The following is a 20,719-nucleotide window of genomic DNA, read 5'->3' on the forward strand; positions in this document are numbered from 1 at the left end:
AGAGGGGAAGGTTCTGGGTGCCGGGGCCTCAGAGGAAGACCTGGGGCTCAGTTTTGGACACGTCAACGTGAGTTGACCATTAGCTGTTATACTTGCCTCTTGTGGCTGCCCTAACAAATTTCCACAAACTAGGAGGTTGAAGACAACAGAGATTTCTTCTCTCACAGTCCTGGGGACCGGAAGTCCAAGTCCGGTGGGGCCACGCTCCCTCTGGGGGTGGATCCGTTCCAGGCCCCTTCTGACTCTGGTGGCACCAGCGTTTCTCGGCTGGTGCCGGTCCCACACCTGTCTCTGCCTCTGTGGTCACATTGCTTCCTCTTCTTCTGTCTGTGTGTCTCTCCTTTGTGTGTCTTGTAAGGACACTCGTCATTGGATTTGGGGCCCATCGGGATAATCCGGGATGATCTCCTCATCTCAAGATCCTTAATAACACCTACCAAGCCCTTTTTTCCAAATAAGGTCACACTCACAGAGTCCAGGGATTAGGACATGGACCTATCTTTGTGGGGGGGGGCACCCTTCAGCCCACTACGTGTCACCAGTGGTTTAAGGTGGGTCTTTCAACAGGGAGATCATACTGGGATCGGGCAAAGCTCTCACTGTAACAGCACAGGTTTGACGGGCACAGTAAGGCAAGGATCTAGGAGGAGTTTTGATAAAGACACAGTTGTTTGGTGGGCAAATGCTCTGCCCACTTGAGCAATCGCGTGTCCTGGAAGACCCCTTCCAGGGGGTTTGGGAAATCTGTGGTTCGGATAAGTCGATTTTGAAGAAGTTCCTGAAGCAAGTGGTGAGGTCCTTTACTGCATCACAGCCATACGGCTGAGCAAGAAGTCCCAGTTCTTAGTTCTGATACTTCAGCCAAGGGCCTAGAGATGGACTCCGCCCTCAAAGGGGCAAGATGGGCATCCCGACCTCCCTTCTCTGGGCCAAAGTCTTGGCGGGGCATGGAAGTGGGCATGTTAGACAAAGAGAAGGCTGGTGACAGATAGCCTTTGTGGCACTGCTGTTGGGACCCTCGGGGATACTGCTTCTCCCAGGGGCCCCCCACCCCCTCAGTGCAGGCGCCCTGCAGCAGGGGGACAATGACATCACCATTCAACCCAGTGCAGCCATCCAAGTGGAGGCATCAAGTACTATTAGGAATGACTTTCACGTCTGTGATGCCAGATGAGACCTTCAGATCACTTGCTAGAACTCCCGCATTCTTAGGTGAGGAGGCCCAGAGACGTAAAAACAAGGATCTCGTTACGGTTAGACCCTGTGCGAAGGAGGGAGCTGGGTTTCAAATCCCAACCTCTACCTCTTCTTGACATCTGTGCCACGGCTACCTTCAAACCCAAGGGACCAACCCTCAAAGCAGAAGAGTGTTCTGGGTGAGGGGTCTGACTTACAAGCAACAGAGACGGAATCTGGTTCACACCCTGGAGGCTGCTTTGCTGATAACAACACCCTAAACTCTAAACAGCAAGGACCTCCTGACAGCATAGGGAACTATATTCAATATCATGTAAGAACCTATAATGGAAATGACTCTGAGAAAGAATATACATATATATAACTGAATCACTTTGCTGTACACTTGAAACTAACACAACATTGTAAATCAACTCTACTTCAATTAAAAAAAAAAAACAGGGCTTCCCTGGTGGCGCAGTGGTTAAGAATCCACCTGCCAATGCAGGGGACACGGGCTCGAGTCCTGGTCCGGGAAGATCCCACATGCCGCGGAGCAACTAAGCCTGTGCACCACAACTACTGAGCCTGTGTGCCACAACTACTGAAGCCCGCACACCTAGAGCCCGTGCTCTGCAACAAGAGAAGCCACCGCAATGAGAAGCCCACGCACCGCAATGAAGAGTGGCCCCCGCTTGCCACAACTAGAGAAAGCCCTCGCACAGAAACGAAGACCCAACACAGCCATAAACAAACAAACAAACAAACAAACAAACTTTAAAAAAAAACAAAAAAAAACACTGCTAAAAAATGCCAGCCATCATCTGAGCTTTCAGCGAGTCCTAAAGTTTTTGCTGGTGGGGGGTCTTGCCTCTGCGTTGGTGGCTGCTGACTGATCGGGGTCGGGGTGTTGCTGGAGGCCGGGGTGGCTGCCGAAATTTCTTAAAATAGGACAACAATGAATTTTGCCTCATAGATTGACTCTTCCGTTTACGAACCATTTCTCTGTAGCCTGCAGTGCCGTTTGAGAGCATTTTACCCACAGCAGAACTACTTTCAAAATTCAGTCCTCTCAAACCCCGCTGCTGCCTTATCAACTAAGTTTATGTAATATTCTAAATCCTTAGTTGTCATCTCAACAATGGATTAAGTTCAGCATCTTACACGGGCACAGTTCCTGGCGCCCCGAAACTATGACAATAGTAACATCAAAGGCTGACCACAGATCACCATAAGTATAATAATACTAAAAAGTTTGAAATACTGCCAGATTTACCACCATGCGACGCAGAGACACACAGTGAGCCCATGCCACTGGAGAAGTGGCACCAACAGACTTCCGGGACTTGGGGTGGCCACAGACCTTCAGTGTGTAAAAACCCACAGTATCTGCAAAGTGCAACGAAGCAAAGCCCAATAGGACGGGGTGTGCCTGTGCAGCATCGGTGGCGTCACGCTCTTACACTAAAACTCAGTGCATCCCGTGTCATGCAAACCAGAGTCCCGTCACCTGGTGACGGCTTGGTGGTGGGCTCCAGCCGGTCTGTCGGGGCTCAGCTCTCACTGTCACCTCCCACCCTCACTCTGTTTGGCTACAACAGGCCACTTGCTCTGCCCACCCTCAGCCCTCACGCTCCCTGTTTGCTGATGCTGCTTGTTTTTTTAGGTAAAATTTACATCCAGTGAAACGCACAGGTCTTAAGTGTTAGGATTTGAGGAGCACTGACAAGTGCACACACCTGTGTGAGCCAAACCTCTCTCAAGACATAGAACTTTCCATCACCCGGTCATTCTCTCAGGTCCCTCCCCATCTCCATCCACCCCCAGAAGCAACTACTGATTTACTTCTGTCGCTCAGGATTTGTTTTGCCTGTTCCAGAATCTCACATCAGTGGATGCAACAGCATGTACTTTTGGTGCCTAGCTTCTGTCACTTAGCAAGACGTAAGTGAGATTCATCCCTGCTGCTGTGATCATTAGCAACTCGTCTGTGACTTCTACTCACTGCGACAGGATCAAGGGGTCCATAATGGACCCACAGAGAGGCTGGGAAATTCACTGCTTTGAACAAGGATTTTTCTGATCCCGGAGACTGGCTGAGGAACGGGGGATGGGGGCCCTTGTGCCCTCCAAACCCATTACAATCAGACCCACTTTCGTCTCTTTTTACACAGTGACGCTTTGGCTAAGACTGTGTTTCGGGAGAAAAAGAAAAGTTTCTTCTCCAGAACATCATTTGAGAAACACGGACTAGAAATGTCAGGTCAGCTCTTTTTCTCTGAACCAAGCACATCCTCCAGCTAGAAACCATTTCACAATCAAGAGCTTGAGATTTTAGAAAATCAACGAACAAACGTTTGGCCGCCCAGCGTGGGCGCAGAAGCCCGTGAGACTCAGCGGAAGGTCCCCCAGACCCCAGCACAAGGCTGTACCTGCAGGGGCCGCGGTCCGGCTGGTGACGCCGCTTGCCCGGAACATTGTCGCCTGTCTCCGGCGAGCTGCACTCGTCCTGCTCAGAGAGCTCATGTCTCGCGGAACATTCTGGAAGCCTGAGGAGCCCTCCCGGAGCTGTGAGATAGGAAAGGCGGGGAGATTAGAGGCAGCTGACAGTGCAGTGTTCGCAGCGGGGGTGTCTCAGAGAAAACACTTGCGCGTTTCAAAACAATGTTGAGGCTTTCTGGGCAAACATCTCTGAAACGTGGGATCCTGAATAAGAACAAGCTTTGGAAGTTAACTGGCAACTGTGTAGAGGGTGAGAGATTCCCCTAATTGTGCAGGGGGAAGAGGCGGGCTCCAGGACCTGGAGACGCTGGGCTTCCGTGGCCCCTGGAAGGGGGGATTCCATGCAGAAGGGCCGGAAGGAGGCCCCGGCTCGCCCCACTCCCCTGGGGCCCCTCCCAGGCACTCTCCGAGGTTTTTGCCACGGCCACACCCCACTTCTGGGTGCACATTTATATCAAGCATGTATCACGTAGGGTGTGGGCTGAGGATACAGGAAGCATGGCTCCTGTGAGGGTCTCTCTTACACAACGGTCCGTGGCTCTCACTCCTCGCTGCTGCTGGGGGGTGGGAGGGGTCTCCATGGTCCACGACGTCACTCGGGACCCAGGGTCCTTCCGTTCTGTTGCTCCCTTCCCCTCAGATTCCGTCCACTTCCAATACCGTGGAAGCGGCACTGCTCCCACGTCTGCCTTCCTGCCTTTGGAGAAGAAGGAAAAACGCCGACCTCCGAAACAGGTGCCTTGCCTTAGGCCGGAGCCCTGCACGCCCCTTCTGCTCACACCCCATTGGCCCCTCAGAGTCACATGACCACGTGGAGCTGAAAGGGAGGCTGGGAGATGTAGTCTCCGTGGGTGGCCATGTGCTCCTGGCTAAAGCTCCGTTTACTGGGGAAAAGCAGAGAGAATTTGGGGAGACAGGCAGCGGTCTTTGCAGGAAGTCCTTGAGGGATGGCTGAACGATGTCAGCCCCAGGCAGGTGTCTCTTCTCTCCTGCCAGAGTGAGGCTACTTCTCATCCATTCTTTTTTTTTTTTTTTTTAATTGAACTAAAGATTCTTTAAATTCTACAGTGCTTTACAATTTTCAAAAGTTTCACCCAGATGATTTCATATAATCTCATAATAACCCCTTTTTCCTTCTACCCCTATATTGCTCCTCCCCCTTCCCTCTCCTCACTAGTAACCACTAGTTTTTTGTCTCTATCTGTGAGTCTGTTTCTTTTTTGTTTTATTCACTGGTTTGTTGTATTTTTTAGATTCCACCTATGAGCGAGATCATACAGTATTTGTCTTTCTCTGTCTGACATATTTCACTAAGTATAATGCCCTCCAAGTCCCTCCATGTTGCTGCAAATAGCAACATTTCATTCTTTTTTATGACTAATATTCCATTGTGTGTATGTCCCACACCTTCTTTATCCATTCATCTGTTGATGGACACTTAGGTTGTTTCCATACCTTGGCAATTGTGAATAATGCTACAGTGAACGTTGGGGTGCACGTATCTTTTCAAATTAGAGTTTTTGTTTTTGTTTTCGGATATATACCCAGGAGTGGAATTGCTGGGTCATATGGTAGCTCTATTTTTAGTTTTTTGAGGACCCTCCATACTGTTTTCCACAGTGGCTGCACCAGTTTACATTCCCACCGACAGTGCAAGAGGGTTCTCTTTTTTCTGCATCCTCTCCAGCATTTGTTATTTGTGTTCTTTTTGATGATGGCCATTCTGACGGGTGGGAGATCCTGTCTCGCTGTGGTTTTGGTTTGCATTTCCCTGCTTCTCACCCATCCTTTACAGCCCTGCCTCCTCTGCTTCTCTGAACCAAACTGGGGCTGAGGGAGCTTCCTCCACTGCCTCCTGCCCCAGCCCCCACGCTCACTGTTGCCGACATCGGTGCAGCTGTTGTGTTTCAGGGTGAACCCCTCATCTTAGGGGTGCATTCTGCACAACTGGTGCATTCCTCCACTGCCACTGGTGCCCCTGCACTTCTTCACTTCCTTCCCTCCTGTCAGGTCCTGCTCAACCCCGGCTGCTTTGTCAGTCTGTACACGTACTTTGAAGTCTGTGGACTATATCTATTTTCTGGTTTCTCCGAAAATGGAGTTTATGGGGTTTTTTAATTCTCCTTGCTCCTTATGCATGATTTCCAGGAGGAGACGTAGAAAAATGTTCTTATGCAGCCATGTTCATTCTGAAAGGCGATGGGATAGTTTAACGAGTCACTTTATTCTGGTTAAAAGGAGCCAAGGTCTTGGCCTCTTGAGAAACGGCAGTAGAAGGGATTTCTCTGGAGGGCAAAGAGACGGTGGCGAGTAGCAATTTAGGCCGGTGACTGAAAATCAGCTTGATTGACGACAACAAGAGCAGATGAGGAGGAGAGGATGAGTCTAGGTTCATGCCTTCCTGACTGCCAGCCCTGGGGACAGCCTTGATAATATTGCCCTGGGCAAAATATAAGCCTGGGCTCTCCACAGACAATGGCTGAGATGCACTTTGGAGGTAGGTAATGATTCTACAAAAAAAGGAAAAACTCCAAGGAAATCAATGTGCAAGTGCCACTGAGTAAATGGAAAGAGGGATGTCGGTGGGCACCGCTGTCCCCTGCTGGGCATCGTAACCGCGGGATGTAAATGAACGGAGCACAGAGGGCTGACAGAAGAGCTGTTAGGGCTGTAAGTCTGCCTCCATCTGGGGTCTCCAGCCCGATAAAGACAGAGAAAGTGCAGCTCACTTCATCTCCTTACATGATTGTGACTTGCAGCACTAAGGTTTCTCTGGAGCATCCAATTTTGTTGTTGTTTTTTCCCTTTTGAAGCAGATTGCTGGTCTCAGAGCCAGAACTGTGAACATTTCTGTGTCCCCACAATGTAACCCATCACCAGGTTAATTGTGGATGGTGTGTGATGTATTTGGACAGAGGACACGGCCAGGCTTTCTTCCAGGGATGCCTTCATTCAGGACATCCTTCGAAACCCAGCCACCCCGCTGGGGGCTGAGGACATGGTGTTGTTCCGTTTCATGGACAAAGAACAGGCTCACAGGGCTCAAGGGTCTTGTTCTACGTCACTAAGCCATAACCTGGTCAGGTGGCTCGAGTGGACACTGCTCACTGGACACCTAAAGCTCGTCATCCCCTGCTTCCTTGCTAAGAGGAACTTCAGCTTAATACTGCAATGCACCCAGCCCCAAGTGATGACTTATGAGACTTATGATTAGCTAAGACAATCATGGGAATCAGCTGTTTCCCAATTCCCCAGCCTCTCCTGCAGCTAGGGGAAGCCATGTGATCCAGTTCTGACCCATGAAACCTAAGGAGAGGACTGCTACATGGACACCTGGGAAACCTTTTTTGCTTTTGTGTTAAAGAGAAAAAAAAAAGGAAAGATGTGGCTAGCATGACTTGTCATGCTTCCTCCCTTCTCACTGCCTTGTTAGCAGAAGTGATATCTGGTGCTACTGCAGCCATTTTGTGACCCTGAGGCAAAAAAAAAAAAAAAATCACGAGTCTTGGAGCTAACATAGCCTGAGCCCCTGATGATGTTATTAAAGCAGCTGAAGCAATGCCAGCAAAAGCCTACCTCCAGATTTCTGTGAGAAAAAGAATTCCCTCTTTTAAAAACCCTGGTTATTCAAATTTTCTCTTAACTGCAGCCAAAATGCATGCCTGATAAAGTAGCAGAGGAGAGCTAAAATGTTTTCAGAGCTGTGTGCCTCCAAAGTCCTGTGGTTGTCACTTTACCATGGAAGCTCCTTGGCAAAAGACTCTGAAACAGGTTTCCCAAATCCAATGGAATATGGCAAACATGTCACGCAATGAGGTCGGGCACAAGGATTCACATGCATGATGCTGAGTCTCACCTCGCTGGGCGAGAGTTATCTGAGCCCTTTCTGCTCATGTGTTGCCATCAGACGGTGGGGATGTTCAGTTGTCTGGACCTGGATTGGGATGGACTTCCAAGATGGCGCACCCAAGCGGCTCGCCCATGGGCTGGTGGTCGTCGGGGCCAGTGGCCTCTCCAGCCTGGTGGAGTTTGTCCTAACATGGCATCTGGTTTCCTCTAGATGCCTCCAGAGCAAACGTTCGAAGAGAATGGTCTTTTTCTGCCCTGACCTTGGAAGTCACCCAGCATCACTTCTGTTCCGTCACAAAGAACTCACCAAGGTCAGCCTCGTTCTTACTGGAGGGACAAGAATCAAAGAATTCTAATGAAGTGTTTTAAAACCACCACAATCATCTGGAAGGAAATCCTGCTAGAGAACCACCTAGAAGGGCAGCGTTCTGCCAGCCACCAGTGCTGTGTTGAAGGCACAGATGCCAATAAATTGTTGACCATTTTTTGAGCAGCTATTGCCTCTTTGCTGATTAGAAAATAATACATGTTAATGGTAGGAGCTCTGGAAAGCAGAGACAAACTTGAAATCATGCCATATGTCATCTCATCAGAGATAAGCCACCATGTTACCAGTGGTTGTATTTCAGTTCTTTTAGTTTCAGATCACACTTAGTTCTATGCAAGAAATGGAACAGGATAAGGGCTAGAACAGGCCTGGGGTCTTGGGATGCACTGGCTTAGATGGGGTTGTCAGAGAGGACTCCCAGAGGGGGTGATGTTTTTACTGAAACCAAAATGGCAAAGGACTTGGGGAAAGAGCGGTCCAGAGGAAGGTGTGAGCTGGTGCAAAGGCCCTGAGGTAGCAAAGGATCTGGTATGGCTGTGGATGAATAGGGCGTCTGGTGAGACTGGAGTGTACTGAATTTCAGGGAGAGACATAAAATGGGGTAGATGTCAGCAAAGGGCAGGCTTTGCGGGGCTTGTCTGCCTTTGTAGGGAGGGTGAGTTAATTCCTAAGTAAAATGGTAAGTATGAAGCGGCAGGGAGAAGGGATCTGATTTAAAAACCGTTTCTCTGGGTGTATTAGTTTGCTAGGGCTGCTGTAACAAAATACCACAAATTGCGTGGCTTAGTAACAGAAATTTAATCTCCCCCAGTTCTGGAGGCTACAAGTCCAAGATCAAGGTGTGGGCGGGGCGGAGGGACCCTGAGGGACCATCTGTTGCAGGCCCCTCCCTGAGCTTCTGGGATTTTGCTGGCAGTCTTTGGCGTTCCTGTAGAAGCATCACCCTGCTCTCCGCCTTCATCTTCACATGGAATTCTCCCTGTGTGTGAATCTGAGTCCAAATTTCCCCATTTTATGAGGATACCAGTCATATTGGATTGGGGCCCACCCTAATGACTTCATCTTAACTGGATCCTCTGCAAAGAACCCATTTCCAAATGAGGAAATGCACCGGGGTTAGGACTGTAACATCTTTTGAGGAAGAAGTCACAATTCAACCTGTAACATTGGGGCTGCCTGGTAGGTGAGTTTGGGACCAAGAGTGGAAGGCAGAACTACTGACTGAGTTCACGGAGAAAGTTCTCCTCCCTTCCTCCAGGGTCTGAGGCCCAGAGGTGGGCGGAGTCCCTGCCCTAGGCTGTGGGCATCCCCATGGCGGCCTCACCCCCAGGCTGAGGTTACGAGGCTCCTGTGAGCAGATCGGGCCTATCAAGGTCAATATCCATCACCTGCAGGGCCGCCCAAGGACTCGGGGTCCAGGTCTTCCGAGTGGACATGGCCTTGTTCTGGTCCAGCCTGGGGTGAGGCTGCTTTTCCTGGTCTCCCCAGTGACTGACTTGCACGGGAGAAGATGCCTGACACTTTGCTTGGAGGTTTGTTTTGTCTGCTTTGCTTGAGATCTTCATCTTCATTATGGGCCCAAACCTGGTACCCTGATCCCAACTCTGATTAGAAGGAAGTCTGTTCTGCTCACACTTAAAATTCAACACAGTAGCTCTGAGAGGGGGAATATTAAGATCCTGACATCTTAAATTGAGATGGTAAATCCATGTGGCTTAGCAGGGACTTGAGGGAAGGGACTGTTATGGGTTTAACTTTGTCCTCCCCAAATTCACATTTTATAGTCTGAATCCCCCAGTATCACAGAATGCACTGGTATTTGGAGATAAGGCCTTAAAAAAGGTCATTAAGGTAAAATGAAGTCATTGGGAGGGCCCTAATCCAGTAACATGGGTGTCCTTAGAAGAGAAGATTAGGACACAGATACACACAGAGAGAAGATGGCGTGCAGACTCAGGTTGACGACAGTCGTCTACAAGCCAAGGAGGATGGCTTCGGAATGAATCAGCCCTGCCGGTACCTTGATCATAGATTTCTAGCCTCCAGAACTGTGAGAATATAGATTTCTGTCGTTAAGCCACCCAGTTTGTGGTGCTTTGTTATGGTGTCCCCAGCAAACCAATACGGAGACTCAAGATGGAGAGATTTGAATAAGAAAGGTATAAAGAGGTTTAGGATATAGAATTCCTCCTCGTTATTCACGGATTCCACAGTTACAAATTCACCGACTCCTTATAATTTATTTGTAACCCCAAAGTCAACACTTGCGGCACATTCATGGGGTCATAAAATGGCCCCAACCTTAGTGCTTGTCCCGTGTTCCTAAATGCAAGATGCATATATTAGGTGAGCTTCGTCCAGGCATGAGATAGAGGGCTGTTGGCCCTCTATTCAGTGTTAATGAATAAACAATATACATGGATTAAATAACGTGTCTTTAAACGGAAACGCACCTACACTAGGTTTTGCATTGATCTGTTTTGCATATGCTGTGCCCAGAGGCTCCCTGGGGACGGTGTAGTTCCCCTGGGAGCGACGGTTCCATACTGGCGGAGACTTTACAGGACATAATTACTGGGAATGATGAGAATCAGCTATAGATGCTTCTAGGCTAAGTTGGTAAGGTGCTAACGGGGCAAGGGTTTGAGCGGCACCTTGGGGGTGCTTCTACTTAATGGTTTTTTGGGAGTTGGGCCTCAAAAGGTGGAGATAGGATTAGAAGAGAGATCAAGGGGCATCTCTCGACTCCCTGTGCTGATTTCATCAACCACCCTTTCTTCACGGCCACGGACAACAGAGATGGTAACTTCCCCTTCCTCCCCATGGAGTCTTAAGTCCCATGATCAACATTTTGGGCTTACCTAGTGGCCTTCATTTTCTCTTAATGACCATTAGTGGAGGAAGACTCTTGTGCCAGGCTGGAGGCGGGCACGTCTTCATTTTCAGGTGGCCACGAACCCACGGCACCACATAGTACATTTGGGGAATAAACACCTGAAGTTCTGGGAAAGTGGAGGCACCTGACATCTATTCTCTTTCTAAATTGGACAAAAAATTATTTTGTCTTTAAGAAACGGGGTTTTGGGGGGAAGTTATTTGTTTGAACTTTACTCGTACTTTTGGGCAACGTTCTATTTCCATAAGATGAACCATATAAATTCCCAGAAGATAGAAGACATGTAGCAGATTTCCGGAAGGGAGGGCTATTTTAAAACGAGGAGGGCGTTTCACTGAAAAGGGATGGAGAATAAAGTCCTTTTATCCTTACATTTACTCTAGATTCTTTAGTCTGAAAAGAAAGTACCGCCAAGGTCTCCCCATCTCTCCCAGATAAAGGACCGGGAGCCACGTGACTACTGATTACAGACCTTGGCCAGACGGGGAGAGAGCTGAAAGTCAAAATGAAGGAAGGTCCAAGAAGGAGAAATACATTTTTCCGCTATTGGAATCAGCTCTGTATTTTAGTCCCGCACTCATCTGGAGACATAATTAACGTGGGGAGGGAGGACAAGACAGATCACAGCAAACTGATTCAGCAGAAATCGGAGCTGGTTACTGACCTCAGCAGGGGAGAGAAAAAACAATCAGGGGGGCTGGTGGCAGCCAGCGAATGCAGGGACCCTCCCAGCCCCCCGTACGCGGCCCTCCACCTGGGATGAGCAATTGTTCATCTGCACACAATAAGATAAGAACCACACATAAACAATACTCAGTGTCTTAAAAAATGAAACCATTAGTGTAACTGCATATGTCGCTCCTCCTTCCCCTCCTGAAACGTATGAAAAATCCCTTCACCGGGGCCAATTAGGATCCTCCACTGTTTGCTCAAGCAAAGCCACTTATTATAGGTGACAGCATAATGCTAAAAAGACGCTTAGAAATAAAACCCAGGCTGTAATCATTTGGCTGAATAAGGCTCCCTGGCTTTGGCAGCCTTGTACATCTGCTAAAAATTCTTCTTTCCACAAAGGTTATGTCTCTGTTTACTATCTATTATTGTGCAGGTGGGGCTGGGAGTGGGAGCCTGGTGGAGGGGAATCTCCGTCCACCACTCAGGTGTGCCAGAAATGTCTATGCCTTCAGGGTCTTTACATCAACTTAATTTTGTCTCTGAGTTCCCGTCCTGCTTGGCTGGGTGGGAATACAAGAGGCGCTTTGATGACACGCTCCCACCCTGGCTTCTTCTGGAAATTGAGCCTAGGATTTGGAGTTCCAGGTGGGGCAAAGACAGCTGGGGTGTTGCTTGGGTTAGAGATGGGTGAGAAGAGAGACCCTCAAGTACCAGCTCCTATGGACCCTCCAAGTCTGGAGCTCTCTTTGCTGCCTCTGAACCAGGTTTGGAGAAGCTGGGGGTCCAGGCTGAGATCCACACCCCAGGGACATCATGAGGCCATGCCTCTGGGGTCTGGGCACCATGTGGGGTATAAAGGTTGACACAGGCCCCCGCTGTTGAGGGGAACTGTAGTCACTCCTGCACATGCCCAGGAGATGCTGCTTTTTTATCTGAGAGAAACTCTCCCTCTGCTTCTGTGTTTCCCCCAGAAACTCACTTCTCTCTTCAAACTATACTTTCAATGAGCTTAAGCTTTTGAAACTAAACCAGGTACAGAAAGAAAGTATCTGGCAAACACCTCCTGTCTCCCTCCCTGCCCCAAATCTTCCGATGCTGATAGCATCAATAAGGGGAGCAAATCAGTATTTTAAACAATATTCTCTGATGTTTGACTGGGGGAACTATGGTCTCCACCATATGAATTCTGCATTTCACCGAGGTGAGGGCTGAGCGAGGTGAGCAACCTCTCCTTGTGTCTTGCTAGGCCAACTCTTAAAGAATCAATAGAGAGTATCACCCATATGCCTCTAATCAATGTGATTTAGTGTTTTAATTCATGTGTTTGGAGTTAGCCTTGCTATGAACTTTATCAATCATGGAGCTCAATATTTAAGACAGTGGGTTGAGATAATCCCTGAAGAACCCCAGCCGTAGAAATTAGAAGAATCCTAGAGTATGCGGGCTACGAAATATCTTTTAAAAGAAAGTCTCCAAGAGTCATTTATTCATTTATTCAACCTAGTCTAGGAGCAGCTGGAAATTTCAATGAATTTGAATATTCTTTCAAATAAAGCAAAAATAGATGAAGATATACTTGGGGCATAAGATTTAGATGGTAACGAAGCTGTCCTTTGCAGGTGAAGATGACGTTGTTAACCTACCACCAGGAAACAATGCGCTTAATTATCTTTCTAGTAAAAACAGTGGATTTGTGCTAATCTGTGTTTTTTTAGTTTCGGTTTCTAAAATCCAATTCGGATTCCAGTCTGGATAAGATGGAATAATATCTCACCCCTATTTCCCACTGTATGTAATTATAAAACGTGGACAGAATGCACAGAGCAGCTACTGGAGGACTTTGAAGAGAAAGCAGTAGCGGTCAGATTGGGGAAGAAGACCAGAATTTAAAGTACCACCAAAGGGGTGGTGGATTTACCATTTTCCCCCTCCAGTGTCCCCAGCCTGAATTTAATGCAGCTGGAAACCCAGAAGTGAGCTGTGGGGAGAGGGGGATGGGGGGAGGGAGAGGGGGTGGGGGGGAGGGAGAGGGGGGTGGGGGGGAGGGAGACGGGGGTGGGGGGAGGGAGAGGGGGATGGGGGAGGGAGAGGGAGACGAGAGAGAGCATGCAAACCCAGGGAAAGCGGCTGATTCCAGCTCAAAGACAAAACAGGAACTCCTATCCTCAGACAGAGAGAGAACATAAATCCCCTGGGTTTCCTTTTCTTCCTTCTCTCTTGTTTTCTCCATCCTCTCACACCCCAGCTCTCAGACAGCCCCAGCGGGAGCCAAGACTCCCGGAGAGGGGAGCTTGTTACAGAACCAGCTTCGTTTTGCCCAATGCCAAGATGCCCAGGTTTGCCCAGGTTTGCAGCAAAGAGGCGGGTTCTTGGCAAGGCAGCCAAGCGAGGAGACAGAACAGGTCTCAGATCAGCGCCCCAAAGGTGAGCGGCTGGGGTGTTTGTGGGATGAAGAATGAAGCAACAGGGCAGTGGAGGCGTGGGCAGCCTGGGGAGAGGTGATGGGAAAAGGTGTGGTCCAGCTCGTTCTGCGCAGGTGTAACTAAGCCAAGGCCCTCAGCACGACCTGAGGGTGGAGTTTTCGGCCCGCTAACGTCAAAGGGTCACGGAGCGGACACTCACGCATGCCCAGTTGGAGGGTCGGTGGTCCTATCCAGTCTCAACCTGCTCAGCTAGAAGCAGACACAGCTGACTTCAAGTTCCTGGACCACAACTCGGGCAAACGCCTTATCGTTTAGGCTCCGTGCTGTTTGGAGGACGTGCATCGTGAAGACCTTGATTGGTGGAGGCGGGTGAGATGGATTTGGCTAATGATTACTCACAGCTTCACTTTCCTCTACATTCACGGAGGTGTGATCCTAAGAGGAGGAACCAACCAAGATTATGTGTTTCTCTCTCTGTCCTCCCCACTGGGGCCCAGATGCAGACCTGGTCACAGAAGTGCCCAGCAGATGGTTGTGCCTGGAGCCTTAAGCTCTGGACAGAGGACCTACAAAGGCGGCAGCAGGCAGATGGAGGAGCCGGGAAAGTGTCTCCAGTACACTGCGAGCCCCAGGCTCCCCTCGGGGTCTGTGGGGGCATGTCGGGTCCTAATTAGCATACCCCCAAACCTGAGACGTGAACTGGTGGATAAGCCACCTTTCAGGCCCCAGACTCACCACCCGGGGGGAACACACCCAGGACAGACAGACGACGTGAAGAGCATGGTGAAGGCTTTGAAAGCTGAACGACATTGGAGCTGTGGCCCCCAGAACTTGCAGCTTGAACCTCGTGAGGTTGGTTGTTCACTGAGCGAAAATATCAACATTCTCCATAGGATTTGAACAAAGCCAGAGTCTCACAGCTTACGGTTAAAAATGTCTGGGATATAATCCAGAGTTATTTAGAGTATGAAGAACCACAGAAAGTTCAACTCTCATGATCATCAAATGAGCAATCGCCAAGTATTCTTGGAATATATATTGAAATAGAAGGTCTCAGTAAAGAGAAGATATTTTTAAAAATGTAAATTTTAGAAATGAAGAAGTTACAATCATTGAAATAATTTCACTGGGTGAACTCAGTGGCAGAATGGAGATGACAGAGGGCTTAATGAACTGAAGATAGATCAATAGAAATAATCTAATCCCAACAATGGACAAAATAAAGGGTTGAAAAAAAATGAATACAGCCTCAGAGACCTCTGGGATAGTAACATGTTTAACATTCATGTCATCAGAGTCTCAGAAGGAAGGAGAAAGAGGATGGTTGGTGCTGAAAAAATATTTAAAGAATGGTTGAAAATTTCCTAATTTTGGAGAAAGACAAACACCTACAGATTCAAAGGCTATGTGAGCCCCAAACAGGATTAACCTGAAGGAATTCAGACACATCATAATTAAAAAACCCCTGAAAACTAAAAACAAGAAGACATGTTGAAAGTAGCCAGGAAAGCCAACAATAAAACAATGCAATACCTATAGAGGAAGAAGGATTTGAATGATTACAGATTTCTCATAAGAAAACATGGAGGCTAGGAGAAAGGTCCAACACCTTTAAGGCGTATTGCTGAGCCTACAATATATATGAATATGGTGTATTTAACAATAGCAGCACAGGGGAAGCAGTGGGAACCATGCTGTACTGGGGTAAGGAAATGACATCAGGTGACACTATGAGACTGCAGAAGAAATGAAGACTCAGAAGTGATAAATAAGGAGGTTACTATCACAAACTCCATAAATATATTATTGATTCTCTAAGTTTCTTTAAAAGACATACAACCACAGAAAGTAAAAATTATGACAATGTTTTGTGGAGTTTATAACGCATATAGACATAGTGTATATAATAATAGCGCAAAAAGAGGGGAGAGAGATTAGAACTGCATAAGAGTAACATTTCTGTATCTCAGTGGAATTGTTAGTATAAATCTGAAGTAGATTCTGATAGGTTAAGATGTAAGCCCATGAGAAACCAATACGAAAATAACTAAAAAAATTGGGTAAAAATTTGTCAAAGGAATTAAAATATTATTTTTGAAAATATTCACTTAACGCCAAAAAAAAGGGGGAGGAGTAAAGGAGTTTAGTGGAACAAAAAAACAGATATATAGAAAACAAAAATCAAAATGGCAGATGTATCCCAATCATATCAATGATAATGTTGACTGTTAATGGATGAAGCAATCCAGTCAAAAGGCAGAGCTTGTCAGACTAATATACAAACAAACAAACAACAAGCTGTGTTCTCTACAGGAGACATATTCCAAGTCCAAAGATGTGAGTAGAATGAGAATAAAAGGATAGAAATAGTAATACCATGCAAACAGCAAGCACGAGAGCTGGAGTGGCTATCCTAATAGATAAGATAGACTTTAAAACCAAAAATGTTACTAAAGATAAATAGGGACATATTATAACGATAAAATGATCAATCCATTAGAAAGATATATATAATTATAAACATATATGCTTCTAACAAGACAGAGTCCTAAAATATATGAAGCAAAAAATGACAGAATTGAAGGGAGAGGGACTTCCCTGGTGGCACAGTGGTTAAGGATCCGCCTGCCAATGCAGGGGACATGGGTTCGAACCCTGGTCTGGTAAGATCCCACATGCCGTGGAGCAACTAAGCCCGTTTGCCACAACTACTGAGCCTGCGCTCTACAGCCTGCACTCTAGAGCCTGTGCGCCACAACTACTGAAGCCAGCACACTTAGAGCCTGTGCTCCACAACAAGAGAAGCCACTGCAATGAGAAGCCCACGCACCGAAATGAAGAGTAGCCCCTGCGTGCAGCAATGAAGATCCAACACAGCCAAAAAAAAAAAGAATTGAAGGGAGAAATAGATAATTCAACAATAATAGTTGGAGATTTCAATACTCTGCTTTCAAAAATGGATAGAAAACTAGACAGAAGATCAAGGATCTCTAAGACTTGAAAAACACCATAAATCAACAAGACTTGACAGATATCTATAGAACACTGCACCCAATAGCAGCAGAATAGACATTCTTCCCAAGTACACATGGAGCAGTATCCAGGACAGACCCCATTCTAGGGCATAAAACAAACCCCAATACATTTAAAAGTTGAACTCATACAGAGTACACTTTCCAACAACAATAGAATCAAACTAGAAATCAATAGCAGAAGAAAATTTGGGAAACTCACAAAGACTTAGAAATTAAAAACATACTCCTAAATAACCAATGGGTGAAAGAAGAAATTAAAAGCAAAATTAGAAAATACTTTAACATGAATGAGAAAAAAATACAACCAGCCAAAATGTATGAAATGCAGCTAAAACAGTGTTTAAGGAAATTTACAGTAGTGGGCGGGTCGGGGGGAAAAGAAAGATTCAAATCAATCACTAGCTTTTCCACCTTAAGAAACAAGAAAAAGAAAAGCAAACAAAACCCAAGGTGAATAGAAAGAAGGAAACTATAAAGATTAGAGTAGAAATATGATAAAGACTAGACATCAATACAGATTATCAATGGAACAAAAGTGGGTTCTTTGAAAAGATCAACAAAATTGACAAAACTTTAGCTAGGCTGACCAAGAAAAAAAAGAAGTCAAATTCCTAAAATCAGGAATGAAGAAAGGGATATAATTAGTTCCTCACAGAAATAAAAAGGATTACAGGGAATTCTATGAATAATTATGTAAATAACCTAGATAACAGATGAAATAGAAAATTCCTAGAAAGACACAAACTACCAAAACTGACTCAGGAAGAAATAGAAAATTTGAATAGACGTATAACAAGTAAAGAGATTGAATTAGCAATAAAAACATTTCCCATGAAGAAAAGCTCCTAACCAAAGAGCTTCACTGATTAACTCTATCAAACACTTAAAGAAGAATTTACACTAATGCTTAACAAGCTCTTCCAAAAAACAGAAGAGGAAGGACACTTACTAATTCTGTGAGGCCAGTATTACCCTGATACCCAAACCAGACAAAGACATCACAAAAGGAGACCAACACTACAGACCAATATTCTTTATGGGTAGGGATGTGAAAGTCCTTAACAAAATATTAGTAAATAAAGTCTAATAACATATGAAGAAGATTATATACCTTCACCAACTGGGATTTACCCCCAGGAATGCAAGGTAGTTTAATAAGTGAAAATAAATCAACATAATAAAAATATTAATAGACTCAAGGACATAAACCATATGATTATCTCAATAGACACAGAAAAAGCATTTGACAAAATCCAACACCCTTTCATGATGAAAAAACTCAACAAACTAGGAATAGAAGGGAACTTCCTCAATCTGATGCAGAACATCTACGAAAAACCTGCAAGTGACATCATAATTAATGGTGAAAATTGAATGATTTCCCACTAAGATCAGTAACAAGACATGGATGCCTGCTTTCACTTTTGTACCACTTTTGTACCATTTTGTACCAGAAGTTTTAGGCAGGGCAATTAAGCAACAAAAAGATACCAAAAGCATTCATGTTGGAAAGTAAGAAGTTAAAGTATCTCTATTTGCAGAGATATAATCTTGTATTTACAAAATCTCAAAGAATGCACTTAAAAAAAAGAGAGGCCTATTAGAATGAATGATGAGGTTAGCAAGGATTCAGGATAAAAATCAACACACAAAAAATCACTTGTACTTCTATGTTGTGACTATTCCTTCAGTTGCCCAAACAAGCCTCTGAATCATTTCATTTTTTAAAATTTCCATCATAGAACTGGCCACTTTCTAAATATGTCAAAGTCTATTGTTCTTTATTAGTGTTACTTCAGCCTTAGTTCATATTCTTACCACTTTCCTCCAATTACTGCAATAATCACCTGAATGAGTTTTCTGCCCTATTCCACTTTCTCACTTGTATTTCTATATAGTAGCAATGAACAATTCTAAAATAAAATTAAGAAAACATTTACGTTTACAATAGCACAAAAAGAATAAAATACTTATGAATAAATTTAGTAAAAGAAGTGCAAAACGTGTACACTTTAAACTATAAAACATTGTTGAAAAAATTTTAAAAGATCTAAATAAATAGAGAGACATCCCATATTCATGGACTGGAAGACATGTTGTTATGATGGCAGTACTCCCCCAACTGATTTACACGTTCAGTGCAATCCCTATTGAAATCCCAGTTACTCTGTTTTGCAGAAATAAACACACTAATCCTAAAATTCATATGGAAATTCAAGGGATCCCAAATAGTCAAAACACTCTTGAAGAAAAAGAATAAAAATGAGTAGTAACACTTTTTCATCTCAAAGCTTACTATAAAGTTACAGTAATCAAGATAATGTATTGGCATAAGGATAGACATATAACTCAATGGAATAGAATTGAGAGTACAGAAACAAATCCCTACATTTATGATCACTTGATGTTTGAAAAGGGTGCCCCATGATTTCAGTGGGAAATAATAGTCTTTTCAATGAACAATGCTGGGAGAACTAAATAGCCACAAGCAGAAGAATGAAGTGGACCCTTGCTCACCATCATACATAAATATTAAACCAAACGGATTATAAACCTAAATGTAAGAGCTAAAATTATAGAAATCTTGGAGGAAGGCACAGGAGTAAATCTTCATGACCTTTGGTTAGGCAATGGTTTCTTAGACATGACACCAAAAGCACAAACAATAAAAGGAAAAAGAGATAAATGTGACTTCATCAAAATTAGAAACCTTTGTGCTTTAAATGAAACCATCAAGAAAGTGAAAAGACAACCCGTAGGCTGAGAGAAAATCTTTGTAAATCTACATCTGAAAAAGAACTTGTATCCCAAATATGCAAACCTCTTACAACTCAGTAATAATGCTTTAAAAAAATAACACAGTTTGAAAAAGTGCACAAAGAATCCGAATAGACATTTCTCCAAAGAAGATATATAAATGGCCAAAAAACACATGACATGATGACGCTTACCATCAGGGAAATGCAATTCATAACCACAACAAGATACCAGTTCTCACCCTCTACGATGGCGATGATCAAAAAGACCGACAATAACAAGTGTTGGTGAAGATGTGGAGAAACTGGAACCCTCTTGCATTGCTGGTGGGAACATAAAATAGTCCCACCACTTTGGAAAACACCCTGGCATATCCTCAAAATGCTAAATGTATGACTATCATATAGCTCAGACGTTCTAGTCCTAGATACAGTCCCAATAGAAATGAAAACATAAAAACTAGCACATAAACGCTAATAGGAGAATCATTTGTAATAGCTAATAAGTGAACACAACCCAAATGTACGTCAACGGATGATGTATTAAACAGTGTGTGCTATAGTCATGCAGTGGGCTATTTTTCAGCAAATATAATGGAGTGAGTTACCGAAGTGTGCTACAGTATGGATGAACCTTGAAAACATTATAATAAATGAAAGAATGCAGTCACAAAATACCGCATATTGTGATTCCATCTATATGAAAGGCCCAGAACAGGCAAATCTATGGAGTCGGAAAGTAGATTAGTGTTTGCCTAGGGGTGGGGTTGGAAGGGAAATGGGGGTGACTGCCGACAGGCACAGTGTTGCTTTTGGAGGTGATTCGACTGTTCTATAGTTAGATCTGTTGATGGTTGCAAAACTGTGGCTATATTCAAAACCACTGAAAGCGGAGAGGAGAGGGATAAATTAGGAGTTTGGGATTAAAATATACACACTACTATACATAAAATACATAACCAACAAGGACCTACTGTATAGCACAGGGAACTATGCTTAATATCTTGTGATAACCTACAGTGGCAGAGAATGTAAAAAAAGAATATATATATGTATAACTGAATCACTTTGCTGTACAC

The 20,719-nt window shown here is 45.1% G+C and overlaps 1 protein-coding gene across 3 annotated transcripts in view; it reads right to left on the minus strand.

Moving 5' to 3' along the window:
* The window catches only part of LOC309614466 (uncharacterized protein), a 180,846-nt gene that overhangs the window by 145,663 nt on the left and 14,464 nt on the right, over positions 1-20,719 (minus strand). The window contains exons 2-3 of one of the 3 annotated variants that reach the window (XR_014236181.1): positions 7,535-7,854; positions 3,609-3,744 (exon numbers count right to left, since the gene is read on the minus strand). Coding sequence is in view for 1 of the 3 variants with exons in the window: in XM_082362859.1 (XP_082218985.1) it covers positions 3,609-3,744; positions 4,203-4,375 (309 nt within the window). In the remaining 2 variants the exon portion in view is untranslated. Of the gene's footprint in view, positions 1-3,608; positions 7,855-20,719 lie in introns of all 3 variants that reach the window. The other 2 variants (XM_082362859.1, XR_014236182.1) reach the window with 2 other exon arrangements.

The sequence above is a fragment of the Balaenoptera borealis genome (assembly GCF_965194805.1).
Source record: "Balaenoptera borealis genome assembly, chromosome: 16".
Lineage (NCBI taxonomy): Eukaryota > Metazoa > Chordata > Mammalia > Artiodactyla > Balaenopteridae > Balaenoptera > Balaenoptera borealis.